This window comes from Vanellus vanellus (assembly GCF_965231255.1).
Source record: "Vanellus vanellus genome assembly, chromosome: 20".
NCBI classification, from domain to species: domain Eukaryota; kingdom Metazoa; phylum Chordata; class Aves; order Charadriiformes; family Charadriidae; genus Vanellus; species Vanellus vanellus.
In genome coordinates, this window is record NC_138925.1 from 4084904 (window position 1) to 4109945 (window position 25042).

General features: G+C 36.1%; 1 protein-coding gene across 1 annotated transcript in view; it reads right to left on the reverse strand.

Annotated features, from left to right (window-relative positions):
• Nucleotides 1-25042, reverse strand: part of VPS13D (vacuolar protein sorting 13 homolog D) — a 108017-nt gene that overhangs the window by 43499 nt on the left and 39476 nt on the right. The window contains exons 39-62 of the mRNA XM_082493363.1: nucleotides 23821-23943; nucleotides 20605-20710; nucleotides 20103-20255; nucleotides 19334-19469; nucleotides 18286-18333; nucleotides 17372-17522; nucleotides 16584-16794; nucleotides 15188-15435; nucleotides 14331-14522; nucleotides 13646-13772; nucleotides 12586-12728; nucleotides 11612-11742; nucleotides 11188-11363; nucleotides 10935-11058; nucleotides 9867-10102; nucleotides 8987-9095; nucleotides 8172-8332; nucleotides 7721-7829; nucleotides 5539-5718; nucleotides 5162-5278; nucleotides 4677-4826; nucleotides 3550-3699; nucleotides 2627-2723; nucleotides 853-1001 (exon numbers count right to left, since the gene is read on the reverse strand). Of these exons, the coding sequence (XP_082349489.1) occupies nucleotides 853-1001; nucleotides 2627-2723; nucleotides 3550-3699; nucleotides 4677-4826; nucleotides 5162-5278; nucleotides 5539-5718; nucleotides 7721-7829; nucleotides 8172-8332; nucleotides 8987-9095; nucleotides 9867-10102; nucleotides 10935-11058; nucleotides 11188-11363; nucleotides 11612-11742; nucleotides 12586-12728; nucleotides 13646-13772; nucleotides 14331-14522; nucleotides 15188-15435; nucleotides 16584-16794; nucleotides 17372-17522; nucleotides 18286-18333; nucleotides 19334-19469; nucleotides 20103-20255; nucleotides 20605-20710; nucleotides 23821-23943 (3527 nt within the window). The remainder of the gene's footprint in view (nucleotides 1-852; nucleotides 1002-2626; nucleotides 2724-3549; nucleotides 3700-4676; nucleotides 4827-5161; nucleotides 5279-5538; nucleotides 5719-7720; nucleotides 7830-8171; nucleotides 8333-8986; nucleotides 9096-9866; nucleotides 10103-10934; nucleotides 11059-11187; nucleotides 11364-11611; nucleotides 11743-12585; nucleotides 12729-13645; nucleotides 13773-14330; nucleotides 14523-15187; nucleotides 15436-16583; nucleotides 16795-17371; nucleotides 17523-18285; nucleotides 18334-19333; nucleotides 19470-20102; nucleotides 20256-20604; nucleotides 20711-23820; nucleotides 23944-25042) is intronic.

A 25042-nucleotide genomic window follows, 5' to 3' on the forward strand; every position in this document is an offset into this window, starting at 1 on the left:
CAATCCTGCTCTAGCAGGGGAGTTGGACTAGATGATCTCTAGAGGTCCCTTCCAACTCTGTGATTCTGTAATGTCTCAATTTTGTTTTTCAAACAGGCAGCAGCTCGGTTCCTCCACAGTGGGGAGGGTGGTTTTATGGTTTGGTTAGTTGGTTCTGTTTCAACTCCTCCACCTTGGAGAAAATTAGTGTATTAGCTCAGAAGGAACCGAAATACTGCTGACTGTTGCCACCTTATTACGTCCAGGAAGGTCCCAACAAACAAGCTGGGAACACTGGACGAGATTATCTTCTTGCTATAAGTTGGAATCCCTGGTTCACTTGAATGACTGTGACAGAATATTTATTACCACATTACCACATGAAAACAACCAGATTTTCCACCTAAGTCCACACTCAATCTGAATTCACTTTAATACTGAACCAAATTGCACAGTGCTCATGCAAACCCTCCAAAGCCAATGACACAATATTTTTGGGATGAAAACAGAGTTGTCCTGTATTTCTGCTCCCTAAATTGAGTAACTTGCTATTTTTCTTCATCCTCATCTCAGCTGTTCCATATAAGTCATTCCCTTTTAAGCCTTTTCACACTACCATTAATGTAACTAAGATCCTTTGTAAAGTTGTGAGTTATTAGGTGAAGTTGGCTGTGTTTCAATTAAATTACAAAAATGAAAGAATATTACAGAAGAGACTGGAAATTATAGAATTAAATAGCAGAAGTTATTGGAACTTCTATTATTTGTAACTTAAATAATGGAAGAGTAAATGGAAATTAATAGCTTCTGTTCACTTTTCCTCCTACAACAGAATCCCTGACTTGGAAGCACACGCTGAATGCATTGGTGTACCTTGAGATCCAAAGGTAGCTTGTTGGAAGTGAAGACACTCAGCTTTATTTGAGGCACACTAATTTTCAGATTTTCAAAGTAGTATCGCTTTTGTCCTCCAACTTTTTCAACAACCTTTTCATGGAGATTTTCATCATACTTTTCAACTTCTGCATCCAGACAAAACATAGGAATCAGAATAGATTATATATAAACAAATACAGGGTTATGAATGCATTCTCTGTAAAGAGTTAATAGTTTCTCTGTACAAGTATGTGCGACTGTTGGTGTAGCCAGCAAAATTACTCATGCCTTGTGACATGAAGTTGACCTTTAAGGCTCAATAATCTTTTTTCAGATCTGCCTGCATCTCGAAAACCTTCTAATTTGTCTTTGTCAGCATACAGAAACAAGGAGATACAAACGTAACTATGCAATGTTTCCTACTGTGTAGTCACTGTCTTACAATACGTTTTCCTCTCTCCACTTTCTCTCTACTTCCTTACATGCTCAACATCAATGTAATGTACAAAGTAAGCAAAGCTGAAAATCTTTTCATTTGTTACTACAGAATGGACAAAATGCCTACATGGAAGACATTAAATAAATCAATTTATGTACAGAGTGAGCCAAATTTGGTTGACACCAACAGGTTCATATGTTATTAGTAAGAGCATCTTGGTGGTGTGAGAAGGCAGAGGGGAAAGAGAAAAGATGACAAAGTCTTATGAACCCAGGTTGAACAATTAATATGTTGAATGTAACTGACAAAATAATTATTGTTGGAATCTTGGATGACATCATCAGCATCGGTGGATAAACTATGAAAACTGTACAGTAAGTAAAGAAATAAAAAAACAGCAAAAGCATCAGGGTAAAACAAAACAAAGGACAGATTAGTAAACAGCGTAAGAATAAAACTCAAAAATCTTTATTTCTTCCTCATCACTACAAATCTAAGGCTTTAAGTCCTCTGTGAAACTGGGAAACGTAATACTTTTTCAAAGACAATTCAGAAGATACTGTGGATTAGCAAGACACAGAACTTTTAAGCACCATTGGTAGGCTTGCCCACGTTTTGAGTCATGCCAAAATTAGTTTTTTCCTGCAATAGTTATTTTACTAGACAATCCTACACACCCTGCTCCATAATAAAAGTGATTTTTTCAATTGCTACTCCAAAACAGACATTTCAGAAAGTTTCCAAAGTACAGATAAACCCTCCAAATGGAAGGATTAGAACATCTATGAGATAGAAGATTCAAGAGCTCTGTCTTGCCTCACTGAATGGAAGAAAACTTGTATTACAATTAAAGCCAGGGGTAGGGATGCCACAACTAAAAGGTCACACAGCCAAAATTTTCCTTTAGTTAATCAAGAGGAATTGCCCAAGGAACAAATGAACAGAGATATCTACCCTTGGATTTAAATAAACAAACTTTACTAAACAAAGTGGTTTGCTAAATTAATAGCACAATTTCTTTTATGCCAATTTAGATTAACCCAGATATGGATTCAACTTAAGAGGAATATTAAACTCCTTCCCATAGAGGCTCAGCTCAGCCACTGAGTACTGGACAACAGCATGTTACACGGGTTGTTACCTGAATACTGTAACAAGCACAAGGAACAGCTTTATAGGGGCCACTGACACATTGGCTTTCCAGCTTTCTGTTCAACAGTGGAACTTTCCAAACAGCTAAGAGTTTGCTAGGCATTTTGAACTTACTTTATATGCAAAGATCATAATACTTCTGTATACTGTAAAACTGGTCTTTGTAATTTTATACTATACCTGAATCAGATTGATCGTAGCCAAAGAAACTCAATAGCTTCAGAAGCAGTTTCTCCTCAATTTGAACTGTGAACTTTCGAGCGGTGATCATCAGATGCTATGAAGATAAATAAGTCTCAGTTTACAGTATTAACATTAGAAATATGATCCATACAAGCCATTAAATAAGACAGTGTTCTACTTCAACGGAATATTTTCACTGGAATGGATTTGTTAGTGAGATTCCCACCTTTAAAACGTATTTGGTAGTTTTCTTCACTTAAAGTTACCCACAACTAGTGACAATTGTTTCAATATTTTGGAAGGTGGTGTGCTTCATTACCTAATACTAACAATTCTGAATCTGATGCTTAGCTGTTTTCCAACACCAAAATCAGCTGTTTTTCAAAATAGCATCAAAATACATGGGTGAAGATTCCACATGGTCTTGATAACCAACTCAGTTTTGCCCTCACAATGCATACCCCAGTTGGTGGATAAATTTCCAAACAACATCAATATCTGCAGTACATAGCACAGGGTCTATGCTGCAAGATAACAGCTTATCAGAGAAAAGTAATAACCTTGTACACAACTCAGGAAGAGCATAGCATAGATATTCTGCTTCGCTATGCTGCAATGGTACCTATCAATTCTGAGGTGAGAATAATTGGCTTGAAAAGTAACATCAGAGACATGAACAAACAGGGGTGTGGCCTAATTTGTTATACTTTTGAAGATATTAGCCTGTTCATCCCTGTATTGTAGCTTTAAACACTACGAACATGAGAAAGTGCATATAGCATCCTTTAAGCCTCAGTATTAATTCAACAAAGTGTATTTCACAAATTATTTAATTCAGATTGCTAGTAAAAATCAGGAACAGGAAAGGTCATTTAAACAGGGTAAGGCTGGCATGGCACAATCGGAAGATTGTGGTTTACCTTGTATATATCAGTCAGCGCACTTTTACTGGGAAATTTCATTGCATTTACTTGCACTGCAGGACCAGTCTCCACGGGTTCATTTTCACTCATCTTAGGTGTCAGAAAGAGCATAAAAGGCCGTGTGGTGCCAATAAGCTGGTTGTCCACCTACAGAGTGGACAAGACAGACATCAAAATCTGAATAGGTGACAATCAACAGCAAAATTGATCTTCTTTAACCAAGGACTTAAAAGCTTTCAGAAATACATGGTCCCTGAGCCAGGGAGATACTGAATATACTGGGTTATTGATCCCCACTGAGACCATACCAAAAAAATATTCAGAAATGTCCTCCATTAAAAAAATGGTTATAGCTACCAATACACAAAACCTATAACAAAATTGCTATGTTCTCTGTGATTTTTTTTTTCGTTTTTTCAAAAAACACAGCCAAAAATATTAAACAACAGCAGAGTTAAGCTACTCCTGCATTTAGGTTTCACTGATACATGAAGTATCCATTTATCTAATTTAACCACATGAGTACTCACAATTCCCCTTCCATGGAAATCTTACATATTGGGAACAGAATTCTAATAATTTAGAGGAGTTTTTTAGTAGAATAAAAACTGTTTCTACAGTCTTTAGTTAAACTTGTGAATTCTGAATTTCAATGAATGAACTGAAAACAAAGGTTAAGGTAAAACTCTACAAAGTCAAAACCAAAATCTAGTTGGAAAAAAATATGAGAGGTTTATATTTGTCTTATTTGTCTACGATTCTATGATTAATACTGCGGTACTACCAGCATTAGGACTCCTGCTTTCAAAGGCTGCTTTTTCTTTATGTAATGACAAAGAACCAGGAACCAGGAAGGGAAAAAATCTCTATCTGACCTGTTTACAAAATAAGAGAGATTCTAACTTGCCTAACAGAAATCAACAGCATGAAATACAATATATCAGTCTCAACTATTACTATGTAAAGAACAATGAAAAAAGGAAACATCTACTTTAATCGAAACTTCTATGATATTTAGGAATTGAAACATCAGTAGCAGCTGTAAACGTTTTGCAAACGTATTATGACAACAAAAACCGCAAAAGACTCATGAACAAATACATTTGTTTCAAAATGGCAAATACCTGTATGTCTTGCACACTGAGCTCTAGCACCTGACTTGTTGACAGTTGTGTGTAGTGGATGTTAATTCTTGTGAGGCTTGCAAATACTAGCTCTTCCGGAACTTTGTTCACCAAAGACAATCCTATTCCACCTTCCAGTCTCACAAGCACCTGAGAAAAGAATATTTGAAGAAGGGGAAAAAAAACCCACTACAAACCAACACTGAAAAAACCTGTGATACTGAATACATCATTCTGCAAAGACGTTATTTTTTCAGACATCTCCAGAGAGGCTGAACAGCTCATTGACAATTAGCCTTCAAATAAAGAGGTGTTAAAACATAAAAGCCCAACTGCTAAGAATGAGTTTTAGTAGGAAAATCTGCAAGTTCATAATAATTGGTCATCATGGGGAAAAGCTAATGAACAACGCCTCCCCCCCCCCCCTAAAATCTAGAAAGGGAAATAATACAGAAAACAGACAGGTACTAATTGTAGTATCTTACTTCTAATTCCTGCTCTGTATCTGGATTTTTAAACTTGCGTAGATCCTGTTCCGTAACTGGAAGTCCATCTCCTTCACTGGATAAACGATCATTTCTACGTTGGTTAAAATCTGTTATCTGATAAACAAATAAATTACTACAATGATCACCTTCCTATTTAACAGCTATATTGTCCTACCTTATAAAACTATTATTTTTTAAAAAAATAAGTACAATGAAAACTTTTGTTGCAATTATTTGTTTTATGATATTTCCCTCCCCCTTCATATCATTATGAAGTTAACTTTTTCTAAGAATTTATAGATGCAATACAGAAAAAGGTATTTCAAGTACAAGCAAATAATGAAACCAGGTTCTAGTTAATGAAGGACCTTCACCTGCAGGACTCTAGTTGGCCCATCTGGGATGACTCTAACAGTGAGTACTCCTGACCCAGGCCTCATCTTCTGGTTAATGAACTGCTGTTCAGGTGGAACTGGCCCCAGCAGTTCAAGTGATGTATCAGGACCAAGAACAACTTCTGCTCCATCATGAAGACCTAATATTCCTCCCTTTGCCTGGAGAAAGAAATAATAGTAAGGAAAAAAAATATTAAGAATAGGTAAAGGCTTCAGGGTAAGTATTTACATACGTTAATTTAAAAATGTATTTTACTTTCCTCTCCTTACACAGTTGAAGAAGAAAGTTGCCTGAGACTCCATCCCAGGCTGAACAGTGTGTGTGTGAGGGAAATTAACACATTTCTTACTCTTCAGAACTAAAAGGAAAGCAGTCCAGCAGCATTTTAATTGGTATTACTAAAGCTTCTGGTAACTCATGTTTAATAAGATTGTCAGCTAGAAGAAACATCCAAGATCAATAACTCAGTATTCCCACTACACATTCAGAAACTGAAGCTATCAAATCGTGATCGACCGCAGGAAGATGTCCTTCCCGAAAATATTTTCAAAATGATAGGAAGTTTTGTAAAAGATGAACTCTGCATCTGCGGATAAGAATTTAAATCCTTACTGAGTCAACATCTTAAAACAGCAACACAGGGCTTTTTGGTTGCTTCAAATTGACAAGTAGTAACTTACTAATCTACTCTAATTTCATCACAAAATGATCAATGCAACATTGTGGGACTAAGTAAAATATTTTTCCCTAGATCTGTTTTTTGGTATTAGAATTGAAATGTAGCATTAAAGGTGGCAAAGGAACACTACATTGCTGCTGTCCTTACTGCATCTATTCTGGAGGTTGGAATCTTCTTTTATGGCTACTACTTTCCTTTAAAATTAATCAGAACAGAACTACAAATACAGTCTTAAAAGGTTACTGTGAAGCCTTAGGGGTGTTTTCCATACATTTTCTTCTTTGCTTACATCAGAACAAGCATCTAAAATGTCAACATTGGTTTCTGCAAGATACTTCTAGTTTCACAGAGGACACATACTGTCCTGCTATTACCAAGTGAGCAAAATGACCAGGATGCTGGATTTCTGTCATTGCTGTTCTGTTTTAAAATGAAGAAATATCCAAAGCGTATGTTTTGGGAAAAAAACCCCAACAAATTACAAGGAATTTAGAAACAAGAGAAGAAAGGAGGAAAAAAAAATAAAATAGCTATCTCCAACAGAACATAAGGGAGTCCTATTTGCAGGACTTTCAAAGTGGTATTATCGTTCCGTATCTCAGGTCCATTCCAGATTCATTGTACACGTAGAAGACTCACTTTCACCACAGAGCTAAAATATTCACTATGGCGGTACTTCTTTCCCTGAATTGAGGTTGATTTCCATTGACAGAGCTGGGATGGGGTTGTTTATTTTTTTTTACAAAATAAACATTAGAAATAATATAAGTATTTATTACAAACACACTTTGCTATTTCAACAATATACAGAATAACTTATTCAAATTTACTTGTATGTAATGGATAAATATGGTTGAAACAAAAAAAAAAAAAAAAAAAGAGCATCAAAATTCTTTTGACATTTAGTTCTATAAGCATTTAGTTGTATAAGCATTTAGTTGTATAAGCAATCCCAGTTTCTGTGCCTACAAATTCTAACATCAGCAGGCAGAATTATCAAATAGTTTGCAAGTGTTAGCTGTCTGCAAGTCAGTTTCCTGGAACACGAAGAAAGAGCAAACAGTTCAAACTGCTTTCAAAATTACTACTAAAATGTTAGAACCACGATTCTGAGAAGTGCTGGTTATACACAAATGTTGACTTTCATCAGTGATACTAATTGACATGATCTGCAGCATTTTCACATTTGGTATGTGTGAGAATATCAAACCCTATTTTTCACTGTACTGCTCATTTTCAACAGTGATGTACTACTAATTTTCTAATTATTTCCTTCCAAATTAATAGTTTCATTATTTGAAATTGATAAGAACATTCAAACATGAATTTAAACCACAAAAGCTGTTTGCGCAAGCCTGATTTCCTCTGTTTTCTGAACTTTGGCCTCAAAGCTTTTAGTTCACTTCAATACTAAGCCCAAATGACTCTGTCATCCGTATCAGCAACAGTCAAAACAATTTCAACATATAATCAGTACTGACCTGGACAACAAGTCCATGAATACCACACGTCAACTTTCCATCACGAAAACTCCATGTCTGGGTAGTGCTGCGCCGTCGATCAGGCTTTCTCAACATCAGGGGCTCGTACCTACAACAAAAGCATGCCACCAACACTTAGGGGATTCCAATGTCTCAGTTTTACTCTTGACAAGTGTTAATGGTGAACACCTACTCTAATTTTGTTCAAGCTCACTTTCCTAATCTCACTTCTGAAATGTTCTTTTTGACAATCTCCTGCTGAAAATATATTAGCCTTGCTTTTAAAAATATTTCCAAGTCACAAAAGTGATCATGAGGACAGATAAAATCCAGCTCTTCCACATGCCTTCTGAATAATTTCTTTCCTAATTCAGAGAATATCATGTTAAGTATGCTTTCAAAGACACGGTTAGAATCTACATAATAATCCGTAAAACTTTATTTGCAATACCTGTTATCTGTGACAGCTGCCAGGCCTGCAATATCTAAAATCATGCAAGACTCCACAGACCGAGGAGAAGGTTTATGGGGGTTATGAGGAACTGAAGAACCTTCATGGCAAAGCATTCCTGTGCCCGTCATTCTCCAAAGCTGGGATCGTTTTCCTGGCTCCTGTTGCATAAAAGTTCAACATTTAAATGAACACAGCAGTACAGAGCAAATATTTCTGTCCTGTTTTGCTATCAGATGCTTTGAATTATAATTCTTGGAATGCCTTGTATATATTTAACTTCAGAGCCCTGCAAATTAGAACTAGAAACTAGTTTGCATAAAAATTTCTAATTCAACTCTGATATTCAGTGAATACGCATCCTACATTCGCGTTGTCAGATGCAGAGGTGTATTTACAAGCTGGTTTTAATCTCAGCAACATCTAAATACAGTTTCTATTTCCTAAGAGCCTCAGAAATAGAAGACGTAGCTTACAATGCAACCAAAAAGGAAGCAAGCCCTACCTTGTAACTTCATTAGAACACCCAACGTACAATTACCACACCCGGTTGTCGTAGAGGCATTTACAACATTCTATACTACTTTTTTTCCGATTCCCTTTTCTGTCACCCTTACCCCCATAAAAGCTTTATATGGAAGCACCACCATAATTCAAGCAACCCGAATTGCAATAACCTGTTGCTTTCAATGGAGTCCATCTCAACCTTTTAAAAGTTACCATGAAAATGTTTTTATTTTTTCCTTCTCCTAGCATACGATTTTACTTCAGCACATAGAAAGAGCATTTTAATAAAATCACAAGTGTCTTAGTACCTTCTTTTTCAGTACAACTCGTTGAGTCTTTGGAGAAACATCAAGGACAAGTTCTGCATATGCAGCATCCTTATTTGAAGCAACTGGTCTTACACTTGGCTCCTGTAAACTAGACCACCAAGAAAACATCATCATGTTTATTCAGAGTAGCTGCTGCTTCTGTAGACTGTATTAGATCCGTACCAAAATACAATCGAGGAAGCTTACACTTCCAATACAGCCAACCAGACAAAAATATATACTGGGATTTTTTTTCCTCTTGTTACTTTTGGAATTACCAGCGTAAGGTGTCAATTTGAGTAAATTCTTAAAAGGGGCTTTGATTTCTCACTGTGACTAGGAACCTCACAGGCAAAGCAGATGAGTTCCAAAGAAAATTTTCCACCTTATATTGAGGAAAGCAACAAAGCATGTCTCAATCCCCAGTAGCTGATTTCAACAGTATATAAACTAGTGCAAGTTTAAAATTCACAGGCATGTCATAAATACGTATGTCCTGTAGTCAAGCGTTCTTAATCCACCACATGAAATTAAGACCCCAGACATGACCCTAAACATCCCAGCTCTTCTAAGATCAGACAGTGGGGTCACAGCAGGCACCATATGCTAAATCTTTTTCACTATGTGACAAAATAAACAACGGCAAGCTGCACCTATAAAGCTAAGTTCCCACAACCAAATGAGGTAAGATACACAGCTTACCAACTATCAGACTTGACTTCTGAATTTTAGCATTTCTTCTGCTAGCTACAAGGTTGACAGAATTTTAGCTGCATTTGAAAAAAACTTTCAAACGGCAACCATTAAGAAAATATTAACGTAAAGCCTAAAGAACACCATGAGCGTTCAAAATATTTTCATCTAATATAGAAAGAATTACCCTGAGAAAGTGTACGTAGCAGCAATGTAAATGAAGTTTTCATAGTAAAGCTGCTTGCTATCTTGGAAGTCGTTCATGCTACAGACGATTTCTGAGGAGCCTGCCCCTTTAACTGTCAGCATGATAAAAGGTGGCAGAATAGGTTCATCCCATGCATAATCCAGTGAGGTCATGGGCTTCACTTCAGTGTACAGTCTTGGCTCGACAACACTGTGCTGATTAAAAACAACTGGGACCTGTAACAGTTATGAAAGAGGATTTAGTTTCACACAGAAATTGTTAATCAGACAATTTTTTTGCTATCATTTGTTCATTTTTCAAGAGTTGATCACTTAAACATGTTCAGCTCACTTCTTCCCCTGCCCCCTAATGGTCTCATATGCATTTTCTTCCATTCGAGTTTCAATTAAAGATAATACGAAAGGGATGAGAAATGTCATCTTCGCTTTTATCTGTCATCCCTGGTTCAAAATGTCTTTAGTCCTGTGGCAGCATCTCAAAACCCCCTAATCAAGATGAGGAGACTTGCTCAGTTTTATTTAACAGTTCAGTACCAAAATCCAGAGTGAAAAACAGTAACTATCATGAGCTCTGTCTCCTGCTCTGATCACAAGGCAGTCAGTAAGTTACTGTAAAATACGCAAAGTAAATTCTCTGATTTTTATAATCACTGACATGGAAGCCCAAAGACAGAGAGAAAGGAAGTGGCAGCAGTAGCCCAGATTCTTTTTACAGGTTATTCAAGTGCTGAAAATACCACAGAACAGATGACAAACTATCACCCTAGCACTATATTCTCGTCAGTAATAATGCTCTTCCTTGTAAGATTTTTAATGCACCCATGAAAGCCACAACGTTAGCACTATTTGAACAAAATGAAGTAGAGTACTACCAATTTTTACTAACATTTCAGAAAATTATAATTATTATATACAAATACCTCTTGCTACATTTTATTTCATTACACAAGCTAGTCAGCTCCCTCTTCTAACAAATATAAAAACTCCTACTTTTCTTTTTTCACTAAAAAATAAAATAAAAAAACATGATTTTTTTTTTCCCTTTTACCTTGGAAAAATTGTCTATGCGGAAAGGTGGCGGTAACTGATCCGTGTCACTGAACGCAATGCGGTATGTGGCTCCTTGAAGAGTAATTTCTACTCTTAAGAAGTAACATTTTCCCAGGGTGTCCCTAAACAAGAACAAACAAGTGCAAGAGAGGTAGGTTTCTCATCTGCATTAACCGCAGTCATAAGTGTTAAACAGCTGCTTCTATCAAAAAATGGAAGTACGCTACAGAAGATTCATATATAATATCTACCTCATATTAATATGGAACGAGTTGTTTTTGTTGACCTCAAAGCCCCCAGACCAAACGCAGTTTGGGACATCCATTAGTCTCACACATAACAGTTGATCATAATCGTTACGTGGCCAGTGGAACACAACGCTGGACCCAGGAAGTGTGGAGATGTAGCCATCAGGATTGGATGTTCCCTAGTAATAGAAATCCGTAAATACATATTCCATAGGTATTAGAAAATAGAGTATTAATCTGTATACCTCTCAAATACAAACACAGCAATTATTCTGTTAGGTGGATGGTGGTATTAGAATAATGAGAAAGATCCTCATAACCAGCCAACAATACTTTCAAGTATAATTTTTGTGTTCTTTCTGGTTAGAAGATGCTGTGTCTAACTACAGGTATTGTAATAACAAATAACAAAAAGTAAGCATCTTACCCGGCCTCTGGCAAATTCCCGCTGAACAAAGGCAAGCTTGTAGGTTGATTTATTATCTAATAGATAACGGGGTGCAAACGTTACCATGCATGTATCGATATAACGGCCTCTGCCTTTTTTAACATCAATACCTAGTAATAAAAACAAGTTAAGAATAAAGCTATTATTTTCACAAGAAAAAACAAGACATCTGCCACAATATGTCACATCACAAAAGTTCTTTTTCTCAGCTTCCTGATACACACTGTTTTTGCCATACCACTGCCATATTTTGAAACAGTATTTTAGACAGTAAACATAATTTTATGCTCTCTGTTACCCTCTGTTTCTCAAGTACAATTTAGTGATCATAAGCACTGAAGATAAAAAAAACTATTTCCAATCACAAGTAAATTAATGCAAGTAATTATTCCACTTTTAAAACATACGAAAAATTCCTCAAAAATCCTGCAGGAGTAGCTTTCAAACTGTCATTTAATTAAAAACTAAAAGCTTCTGTGGAAATTGTACTTTATGTAGACTAGGAGCACAAGGAAGACAGACGTTGCACTCCTCCACATCAGCCTACAGAGGCACCACAAGGCAAAACCCACAGAAGTAGCACATGGCTGAAAAGTTACAGTATATCGACACTCAAAATAATCAGAGACAGTAATGTGGTGTACGTAGAAGTAACACACAGGGGGAATAAAGACACAGAAACAGAAAGAACAGTTTGTAAATGCAGTTATTAACACTCAATGATGAAATATAAAAATAAAAATAACTGAAAACTGATTTCTAAGCTAATAAAATTCAAAATAAAGACCTAAAAATACTTAGAATACTATTTTTTGTTTAATAATTTTCTCTGGACCCACAAAACCCTTTAACAATACATGTTTCCCTGCTGTAATTGTTCTGTTTCTGGTGTCACTGGCATCATGTATTCCCAAGCTCGACAGTGTTTCTCAAATGTTCCTATGAACACATACCAATGTTATAAATGAGGCCTGGCCGGTTCCCATGTTGGATCACTTTAAGGGCTCTGACACCACTACCACCATCCAGTGAGAAACCCTGGCACCAGCCAGGCATACCTTCAGGATGGATTCCTTTTCCAACCCGCATCGTACACCTAAGGGTAAGAAGAAAACACAAAGATATACTTATTTAAATGAAGGATCAGATATCAACACGGTGTTGATGATCAAACACATACCCAGATACAAAAAGAACACCTGTGTTTTAATATAAACGCATTAGAAGCCATGATAAATCTCTTCTTGAGTAACTCGTTCTATATTTCTGCTATAAGCTTTTAACACATTGGTCAAGACTCAGCGACCATTTCATGTAAAAGCTTTGGTAATTTTCAGACTGATAAACCACAACATTTGTGTATCTTTTTTCTTTGAAAGAAAAAAGAAAAAGAAAAAAAAATGGAATAAATTTTTGTGATAAATTTAACTGCTGTTCATTTGAGCAAAAATCCCAGAACATTCCAGATAAGAACATGATTTAAAGTAAATTTATTTCTCATTTTCATGGAAAAAGCAAGTTCTCTCCTTGATGCCAGTTAAAGTAGCTGAAAAGTTTCCTTTCCAAAATCCTGCCTTTCCAAATTCCTTTTACATCAGAATCACAATAGCTCTACTACTTCTCTATTAACATTCAGAATTTAGGATTAGGGGTTTGGAGTGTTTTTTTTTTTTTAGTGGCAACAAAGTCATTTATACAATTCAGTAAGTCTCTTCAAAAAGGTTTTTTATTTTCTTCCTAAAGAAGCATGAGTTCAAAACGCGCAACATAAAACCAAAGCAGCCTGCAGACACAACAGAATTAGCCAACCAAAGAGTTCTCAGTAGAAAATGTCTAAAGATCCAATATGCTTATTTTAGTATTTAGAAACTTAATAACTTAAGGAGTCATCTTAATAGGGAAAGACTTCTCCCGTGTGATATTCATACTAATATATCAGCACCCAATCCTCTGCAAATTACATTCATACTTTGTAAAGTTCCTCCTGCTTGCTCTTCTTGTGGTATTACTTACAAGTTTGGCTGTTCCTTATCAGCATAACAGAAGAGAAGTGGGCTGAGGCTTCTAGCAAGCTCGTGCTCTTCAAACTGACCTGCAGCATCTGTTTTTGCATTATCTTGTCTGAAGATAAGTGGTAATCCTTTAAGTAAACACAAAAAACAGCATGTCAAACTACACTTCACCTATGTACAAATTAAAACGAGAATGGTAAAAACTACTACAAATTAAGGAACAACCTAAATTATTTTGGTTGTAATATTATTAGCCACTAGTCTGCATGCATTCTCCCTTCTCATTCTCTGGCTAACTTTTTTAAGAGTTACACCTATTAACAGCTGCGAGCCATGGAATCTGATCCATGCAGAAAAGAAGTTCTTGCAGCTCTGAAAAGCAGCAACGGATGTTAACATAGAATAACTGCAATTTAGACCTGTCGCTTTTTCAAGGCATTTCAGTCTTTGAAAACCACAATTTTAACAGTGATCTAATCTATGTCGATTTATTTAGAGGTACAATAGCTCATGTTTGAAAATCTGCAATATAGCAACTAAAAAATATAAAAAAATCCTGTAATCAAAAAAATTCTCTTAAGTAGTGTTTAAAAGCTCTATTTGGCTGAAAGCAAATCAAAACACTGCATGAAATCTTTATTTCCAGTTCATGATTACAACTATGAAAGAAAATGCTGCAAACGTACCTGTTTTGTTGATTAACCAATACGGTGCTAAAATTAGTATTTTTAGAGAACCTTCAGCACGACATACAATCCTTATGGTCAAATTTAGCAGTCGTTTGTTGACATCATACAATCGCATCCGTACCATATAGTTTTGTGTCCCAGGAGGAATCAACAGCTCTTTGCAGATCGGGAAGTTTTCTAGCAATACCCCTACGAAAACAAAGGAAAACCAAATGTCACCCACACAGAAACATTAGTTTCTGATAAGCATACAGGCTGGTGTTCCATATGGCTTCATCTTTCTGAATATTTTGTATAGCTTACCCAGATAAACTTTTAAATCTGCCCAGTGTAGTAACCTCTGACCTCATGAAGAAATGCCTCAATTTAAGCCACAAGCAGCAAAAAAAGTTCTGTAAAGAACCCTGCTTAGGGCTAATTACTGCTTTAGGCACCAGAAGTGCAGCCAGTGTTGAATAACTCCGTATGTACTCCCAACACCAACTTTTTTGGTCAGAAAGAAAACAGCAAACCCACCCAAAACGTTGGCAAGTTATTTGATTTATTCCCTTCTTTATCACTGTTCTCTCCAGTTTCTACTGCTTCTGCTCTCAGGAAAATGAGAAAAGAGACGAATAAGGAACAGACCCCAAGACAGCTGACAAATCTGGGGGAATGATAGCGATATTAGTATCTTTTTGGGATGCATGCACTTGGTTAATAAGAAGCCCTGCAACCCAATGAAATAGCCATAGAAATGTTCTCAATTTTTTAATTTTTCTTTTCTTGCACCAACTTTCCTTGCACAAGAAACAGTTATATTGAGGTACTCCCTCTAGGAGGATCAGAAAGCAGTATTTGAAAAAGAACCTTACCAAGTTCAATGTTCTGAGATGTATCAGCTGTGTGCAATGCTGCCTCTTTGCCAGGTTTTAACGTCCCATTAATTGGCACTCCTTTAACATAGAACTCGAGTTCACAAGGTAGCAAGTTACAGATTACCACAGTTGGCAAGAGATAAATAGTATGCCCAGGCTGTCTGAAAATCTGTTTAGCACTGTCAGAAAATATGTTGGAAGGCATGTAATCCGGGTAATTTTCTTTCTTTATAGCCACACAAAACCTGTGAAGGCAGATATATGTGAGAAGTCACTGAACTTGACAGAATAATTGAACCCTGTCTTTGTGTATTGCACTAAATCCCACAAGATGCTGTAACTTCAGGACTGATAACAAACCCAGCATTTAGAATTGTTCTCCACATAATCACTTTGGAGTTTGATTTTAAGGTATTTTGTATTTATGCCTAACATTAGACAACAGGAGTTTCCTAATATCAATCAAAGAATTAATTTAGTCACTCAAAAAACTTATCTGTTCAGAGAACTAACAGAAATTTGCTTTTACAGATTACCAACTTTAAAACCAACTTCCATAAACTCGCAGAAACATGTTATCAACTATTACTAAAAAGAGATTTTAACTATTAAAGTAAACTACAATCATGCTCTTAAACATAAATGCTGAATGTTTCCTACTTCCCAGTAAACATATCCTTGCTTTGGCCACCTGACACTTCAGTTTTTCATTAGTTAAGGTAAAAAATTGAGTAACTGAACCTCCATTTTAAATAATTTGTTAATTTTCCTCTTTGTGATACGTTCAAAACCAGCATATTAAGAAATGAACTATGGAACTGACACACAACAGTAACAATGCAATATGAAAAGGTTATTTCCTTAAACAACTTCCCTAATCTCTATTCTAGTATTTCCTAAATTGAGAGCATCCCTAAATCCATCGTATCAGATAACTACAAAATTCCATTAAGTCCTCATTATGCAGTGACATTTTGGTGCTTCGAACAGAGTACAAGACATTCAGGACAAAGAATAAGTATTTGCGAACACACTATAGCAAACCACTCATTATTCTCAGTGAGACAGACTAGATAATTTAAAATAAATCCACATTCTATTTCCCAACCTTTTCTTTTTTACAGTAAAAAGCAGTTGCTTACTCTCTATTAATAGTGTGCTTATTCTCAGACATTTACTAATAGGCACTGTCAAAGGGGCTTCAAGGAGCCCTACAGAAATATAGCAGTAATGCTTCAATGCTTTCTCATTAATCAAGAGACCAAACAAAACATCCCATTGAATTGCAGCTTTCATTTCTAAGCGTTTTCTTTCCTGTTAGTTACTTTCACAGTGTTTCATTTACCAGAAGAAGATAACACAGCTTACAGAAAAATAATTAGGTCTTAATTACCTGAAAAATCGGCTATTTTCAGACTCCATTGCATGACACTCTCGCTTGCTGCTACAGACTTCTGCTGTCTTCTGAACATTAGTCCAATGAATTGGAGCTTTACAGAAAAAGACTCCCATTCCTTTTGGCCTGGCTTGCAAACGCCAAGATGTAAGATGTAATGGAATAGCAAAGGAATCTCCTGGCATAACTGCTGGAAGAACTACAGGTTCTGCAACCAGAGAAGAAAATACACATAGCAAAACGGGCCTCTTTACTGAAACGCATAAGGTTTTCAAATAGTAAGTCTCAAATTTTTGAAGCAACATGTTTTGTTTCAACATAAAACACTAGCTACTTTATGTATGTTTCAAACGTCAACTTGTTTTAAGACCTATTAGCAATCTGGCAGCAGACAAATTTATGTCTGTAAATCCGAAACAGGAAACAGACTGAAAACATGCTGGAATTCAAATTCTTTTTCCTTGGACGCTTTAGTGAAAATGCTTATTTCACAAAGACCTCATTCATTACCTTATGGGTACACTATCAGCTAAAAGATACAACATGCTACAAGCAGAAAAAAAAGATTTGGTCTCTACAGAGTCTCAGCTTTCCCTATTTACCTGAACAATAAGCAAAAGTCCTCCTGAGTTCTCCAGCTTACCTTGCTGATCATTTTCTTCTTAACATTACCCATTTCCCCTCCAGGGAACAACTTTCTTGTCAACCATTACAGGCAGTGATGACTCTTCTTGGGGAGGAAGCCAAAGATTCCCTGTAGTACAGCAGGAATATACAACACTTACTGTCAGGAGCAGAAGGACTATCTAGTCTCAGTTCCATTGGTATTTCCAGCTTGTTCTTCACAATCAAGGCTGAGCGCACTGTTATCACTTTCCGAGCACTACCTTCCATGGTAACTTCAAATACCACACGAACTGGAGGCAATGAAGAAAACTGGAAGATATTTAAAACCCATTAAAAAGCTCAGGTAATGATTACATCTAGAAGAGGGACACCTCAATTTTGAAGCAGTAACTGCTGGAGTAAAAACCTGTCAACTGAGTCCAACCACATGCAACACCTAAGGCACGTATAGTTTCATAATAATGATTTATAATCTTGTACCTCCTCCTCAAAGCACAATAAAATTAACTATGAAAAAGCACTTCTAAATGCAAACTCCATTATCTTTTTCAAAATTATGCAAGTTCAAATAAAAACAATACTGATCTGAAAAGAACATTTCATACACTATCTCACTATTAAATTATTTGAAAAATTCATGGTGTTTGACTTCCAACCCTCATATAATTAACAGTCACTCATCGTTCCTATATATCAAAATTAAAAAAAAGGTGGAGCTTTCTTAAAATACTCATATTTTCTTCACTCTTAGCTGCTCTCCTACTGTGGCATTTTTCCTCCTACATTACACAAAGTCATTGCCACTCTGATCCTGAAAATCACATTTTATGTGGACTCACATGCTGGAATCCACATACTGGAATTTAAGACCCATTCTTCAAACAACAATTTACATTGCTGAGGAATGGTAAGTCACGTCAAATACTTGCTCTGATTTGAAATTTCATTCTGTTTGCCTGACTTTTGTTTCCTTTCTATTGAAAAGGTTCTAGAAAGATGGAAAAAACTGTTTGCTTGTAGAATTACACAAGTCAAATAAGTAGCTCTCAAAAAAATGAAAATATATACTCACATAGACTTGTGGATGTATTATATTTGTTCTACTTATTGGGCTTCCAAGCTGGGAGAAAAGTAAACAAAAGAAAGTTAAAGTTGTTCAACTTTTAAGATACTACTCTCAGTTGTAATACAAAATATTACTACAGAAGAATGAACTAAATACTTTCATCCCTTTGTGTTTCTGATCTTAAATACAGCTTGGAAAACACATCAGAACCATATGAGCAAAACCAGTTTGTAATAATGCTTTAAAAAGAAATGAAGCTGAAGGAAGGTTTGTTTAAAATAAAAGAGAAAAGCTACAGCAATTCTTATTAATTTGTACCCTTTTCCTTCAAGAATCAAGTTACAGAGAGAGAGGAAGCTTTTCACGCTTCAATATGAAAACATCAGAAATGATTCAAATAAGAGACTACTGGCTCTTGTCAGTAGTATCATGAAATTAAACTCTAATCCTGTTTTATACCAAAAAGATCTGAACTTCCAATTTCTCCAGTGCATAACAATTTTCAGTGGCTACTCTCAAAACTTAACTAGTTTCGAAATCCACAAGATCATTTTTATCACTGAGCCTCAACCACCAACTGCCAGCCTGCCGATTATTACAATTGCGTTTTTCCTTCATGACAAGTATATTTTGTCTAACAAGCCACATATTTCAACAATCGCCAGGCTTACAGGAAATTGCAAGTGTTGTTTATTTTAAGTAAATTAAACACATGAAAAGCATTCCTGCAACAGAAGAAAAAAATAGCTGCTGAAATGCTGTGCTGATTTAAAGCTCAATCTCCATGAGCCCATGACACTGTCACTAATATATTAGTTCTGTCACTGGGAGCTCTGACTGCTAAGCACAGACTAACTTCTGACTACTCTGTTTGTGGTTTTGTTATGCATAAAACTGCCAGTTAGGAACCCAGCGTCTCCAAACTCTCCCAATCCAAGCTAACCTGAAAGAGGACAATCTCATACAGCAGCTGCTTTAAGATCAAAATCTTGGAGACATCATTACTCTCAAATTATATATTCTATTAAAACTAACATTCAAAATCAGAACTTACAGTAGAAGAGGATGAGTTCTTATCTGGTGCAGCATATCGGAAAAACGTTCCAACTTTGTCTACAGATACTGGACTGACTTCTTCCCAGCCATTTACTCTCACTTGCAACTGATGAATTCTTAGATCATGTGTGTGCCTGACAAGTTAGATCAATTACAAGTTCAATTACTATTAAGCATTATGATACAGTGCAAATGCCAAACACTTCCAACCAAGAACATCCTCTGGATTCTGAATAAAGAATCTCCCTGAAGCATTAAAAAAAAAGTCTCAGGAGCTTTTTCTATTTCATGGATAAAGACAGACGCGATTTTACATCTGTTCAATTGTTCCACCTTCCCTAATGAACATACAGAAGTACAACTATATCATATAAGCAAAAATAAAAGCATGCTACATATTTGCTAACAAATTCTTCTAGCTCGTAACACTGATAACACTTATGCTCAACAACCAGTGCCCCCTTCCCCCCGCCCCGAGTCCTTTAGAATAAAGGGCATATGATTTGTAATTGAAGCCCCTAAGTTTTTCTAAAAGCTCGTAATGATCTAGGACTGGCTGCCACTAATAGCAATATATGCTGCTTACTAGACAACTGATAACTTTGCTCTATACATGAGTTTCAAATATTTAAAACCAAAACATTAACAGGAGATTTAAAAAAAATATCCACTTTTTATTTAACATCTGCTAGTGTCCTCACAACCATGATCCTATGTGTTCCATATACGAGTGTGTCAAAACACATCTCACAGCCTGGTTCCTTCACCTGTGTCTGAGTTTCCCTCTGGCTTCAAATTCAAATGGAATCTCTTCCCCAGTGATAACTTCTTGCCATTCACTGACATTATGGGCATCATCCAACAACGTCCCGTTTTCCTCGGGAACAACACCTGGACTCCCACTGTGAGACAGGGCAGCCCTGCGAAGAGAATCACATCACTTTACAAACTGACAGTGACTACTTCAAGTAACAAGTGCTTTTTAGTCTGGCTCAGTCTACGGAAGTCCTGGAGTAAACACATCTACATCATTACTATATCTGACCGGTTTTCAAATTCATTTAGGCCTTTTGAAAAAAAAAATAAAAATCTTTTTTTTTAGTAGTCAAACTATCTCACTGTCAAAGAAAAAGCTCTTAACTAAGAAAGGCTGGGAGGTGCCTATGTTGCTCTGCAAGAAAACAAAAGCACTGAAAACAATAGGGTTTGGCTGACGTGTTAGAGAAGCCAGACAAATACTGCCAAACCAATCCCACAGCAGCTTCTTACCGGGTAGGTGTTGTAGTCAGGGTAGCAAACCACAGAGTGCATCCCGTATGATTTCTTAGAGCAAAGGGGACAAATGGCTGCCTACGTTTTGGAGTCTTCATTTCAGCTATAAAAAAGAATAAAGATCTGTCTAAATGCTTATGAGAGAAGCATTCATCAGATGCTAATGTAAGATGAGAGACAGTGGTTGGAGAACCACAACCTGCACTAACTGAAGAAAAACGGGTCAATGAAACAGGATAACAGATTACTAAAAACATTTAAAAATTAGTAACTATTACAGAAATGGTACAAACTCTTCACTTACATCAAGCCTTCCAGGAACTGAGCTTGATCTACATGTTCTTTTGTTTCTTCATATCAAGTCTTATAAAATACTATGCCTCCAGTTAAAATGAACATGTAGAAAACCTAACTAAAAACCCAGTCATAATCAGTAACTTTTCATGTACATCCAAACGCTCATAAAGTATTAAACCTATATTCACTTACAATTAAGATTTATGCTCTATTTAACGTGACAAATACAAGATTATCCAATACCCCCTTTAACGAGGACTTTTATCCTCAATGACTGAACAAGTAGAAATATCTTCCTATGCAGGATAAAGCATACTAAAACAAAGTATGAAAACTAATTTGCATGCAACCAAAGGTAATCTTGTTTTGTTAAAATGCTGGGACAGCAAAACCCCAGAAAAAGAAACTTCATCTACCACGTTAGACTTTTTTCAAGTGTGCAGTACTAGCAAGCAAGCACACAAGCGTTACTCTCATTTTCCATACTGTAGTACATCGTATCTGTAAAAATACTTACTGTGTTTGGACAGAAAACACACCCCTGTCAAATTCCAGTAACTTAATTAATAAGGAAGTTAAATGGCTGCTCCCTGAATACATACATCTTTTTGTACGCATGAAGTAGAAAGAAGGCGCACACAATAAACCAGCTGCTTAAAGAAAAGGTAACACTAAAATTAATTTCTCTGCAGTCACTCCAAAGGCTGGCTGATAGCAAGTTAAAATACTTCATGTTCTGAGACCCATTCATCCCACCGCAACATGTGCCTAAGAATAACTTAAGCGCGGGTTTAGAGAGGCAAGAAGGGGTAACACGGAGTGGGTAGGTAAGTTTTGAAGGAGTTACTGATCGCATGCAACTTTCCTCCAAATCAATGACAACATATTCCTATGTACCTTACACTGTCAGTGGAGATTTAGATCTGATCTCTCTAAAGCTTATAGAGAAAGTTCTTTCCAATTAAATGGCAAAAAGATGAAATTCTTGAAAATGAAAATTCTGATTTTTGCCAACTGCAAAAAAAACACCCTCTTTTGATTGTTGAGCTTGGCTTTATACGATTTTTTGGCTAGTCCAGGTTCTACAAAATCACAGACCAGAAGCTAAATGAACTTTTAGTCTGGCATTTAATCTATTGCCAATTTATTTTTTGAGACTTTTAAAAAAGAATTATTGGGACTGTGGCCTAATTTTCTAAAGAAAACATAATGTAAAAGTTGCATTTTGAGACTACTGCCTGAAAATAAAGACTACCATCAAAAGGAGTTTTTTGTAGTAAATTAGTTGAAACACCCACTAAAAGCCAAGCAATAAATATTACGAGGTTTTCTTGTTTGTTTGATTTTTTTCACATGCAAAACCAACCTTCCTGAAAAATACCTCCGAAAAATAAATCCTTCTATCATTTTCCACTTCGGGTTTTTTTTTTTTTTTAAACATCTATGATCTGTCTGCAACCACTCAGAGAAAATGTTTCTAAGAGGCAATCTGAACGGGCCACGTATGTAGTCTTACAGAAGCTTTCTGTCTTCCCATTCAGCAGCTTTTCTATAGGGGCAATATATTTATCAAGTGTGCTGTTCTGTCTTCCATAATATCAAAAATTTTAAAATATTACTTTAAACTGGATAGTTTTGCCCAAAGACTGTATTGTCAAATATAAACCAAGCAAATTAACAAGATATTTATTAGGAATGCCTTACTTCCTAAGGCTTATTGAAAACAGATCGTTCCTTCTGAAGGCATCTTCATTTTAAGTAGCTAAATACAAGTGCCCAATCAAGCATAAGTATGTATATTGAACGTACTGTTGGATATTTTCAGAATACAAAATAAAATCTTGTGATTTTATTACGCTATTTTTAATTGCACTATACTGTCTCTCTACAAAAAGGACACTGAATAGTCAACAATTCACATAACCTTCCTCCAAAAGAGAGCCTTCCTACATAGCATTAGTTATACTTCTCCCTTCTTTCCTGCAGGGCCTCGAGAGGAAGATAAGAGAAAGACAGGATAAAATACTTAGTGAAGCAGCTTAAAAGAAAAGTAGCTGTTAACATTGTTTGGTTTGGGGTTTTTTGTTTGTTTGTTTTAAATACAGATGTCCATCTACCAGCAAGTCACATAAATAACATATACAAAAGCCTTCCGAAGAAGAAAAAAAACCTTTTTGTCTCTCTCTGCTGTACAGTACCTCTAGCATAGATCTGATGCTCTAGGTTAGTCAAACTGGCTGTGCTCCTAGTTCTAAGGTAGACAAGAGGAAGGCCTGGCAGACAGGAAAGACAAAGTTAGCAGGGAAGAAAAGCCACACAAATACAGGTAGATTCTTCCCCATCATGCATCAGGAAAGATACAGACAGTTGGCATCATGCAACCCGTGTATGAGTCTCTACCCATTTGCTTACACTAAGTCGGCATTTGAATGGCTAAAATTTCTGCCACAAGTAACACTGGGAGAAAAGAAACTGAGAAGACCTGCCACATAAAGAGCTATCACTTAGAGAATTGTTTCACGAATATAACAGTGTTTTTTCCAGAAACTCAGTCATTTAAGTCTTTGGGGGTACAGAAACAAAGAGATCACCTCTGCACTGCACCAACCCTATGCTTACCACTCTTACGTAATTTTTGACAGGACAGTCACCCATTAACTAAGAAAGCGTGACAAAAAAAAGGCAGCAGAACTAGCAGTGCAAAGTTCTCACTCAAAGCTAAGGAGCCAGAAAAGTTTTTGTTTTTAAAGAATTTAATACAATTGAACAGAAAATAGCATTTTTGACTTTTTTGCCAAATATCTCTAACAATTCATTATACGCTATGAAGACCAAATACTTATGTTTGCAATACATGAGACAGATGACTGTATGTCAGGACTGTTTCAAATAAAGTGTGATTAATGAGTAGCATACTCTGCCCAAAACACGGTGGATCCACCGAAGAACCCATCCAGTCTTCTGAACTGATTATATTCGCTTCTTTGTCCTGTTTACAGTAATCTTCCATCCATGACTGTTTAGTACATGTGTATTGTTCTAGAGGAATATAAGCATAGACAGTAAATGTCTCCAAGATGACAGTAAACAAAGTAATTGAAAAGTTTGTTAAATTCATAACACTAAAGTTACTCCACTTTAATGGCCAAAGTTTTACTTCAATGCTTTTTCTATGAGCCACTTACAAAAGTTAAAGACAAACAGCAGCTCATGAAATCGCAGCAGTGTCTTCAAAACCAAAGGTTTTTATATTCTTAAGATTTTTTTTTTAAACTTTCAGTGGATTTCCATATTCTTAAGATACTCCTGAGGCAATGTAAGAGCTCTCCCTGAGGAGGCAATTAACCTCAAATATCACATTAGAAGCAGTTTCTAATATTTTTTTTTTCTTTTCAAGAGGTACACGCACATTTCTGCATAAATACCAAGACAGCAACGGAGTCCCCTGGCACAGTATTAATCATAAACTAGTGTTACTACGTGTTATTACTAGTATTAAAATGTATCATGGGAACTCTTAGGAATCACTGATTTGTGTCTTTTCCTCCCACCTTGGCTTCCTCCCTGCCAACCCCATAGGCCTTGCGGGAGAAAGGAACAAATACTCAAAGAACAAGGAATATTTTAACAGACTGTAACAAGTCTGTTACATTTGCAAGCTCAGCCATATGTATATATATATTTTTTTTATTATTATGACCACCAAATCATTCAGATTTGCATACAGAATAAGCAACAATATTTCTAGCAAATGCACACAACCATAGTCTCACAACACAGAAGCATACATGAAGTCTGAGTTAATGATGAACAAAATATTTTTATTTCCTGAGGTGGGAACTGACGGCTCAGGTTTTCAGAGACTGCAGAAGTGAAATGAGTAGCTCCCCACTACACCTGTCAATGTACTGAAAAGCGACGATCTTAACAAAATATTTTTAAGTGTTGTAAAGGATGGAAAGCTTTAGATGAAAGCCTGTTTCTGATTAAAAATAAATTTCAAATAACATATGAATTTGATAGAATTCATATGACCAGGGAAAGAATTCCTACTAACCTCTAAAATATGTAGCTCGTGTCTTTACACTTTTACAATATCTGATAAAATACAGGCTGCCTAAATGCACACCTGTGTACA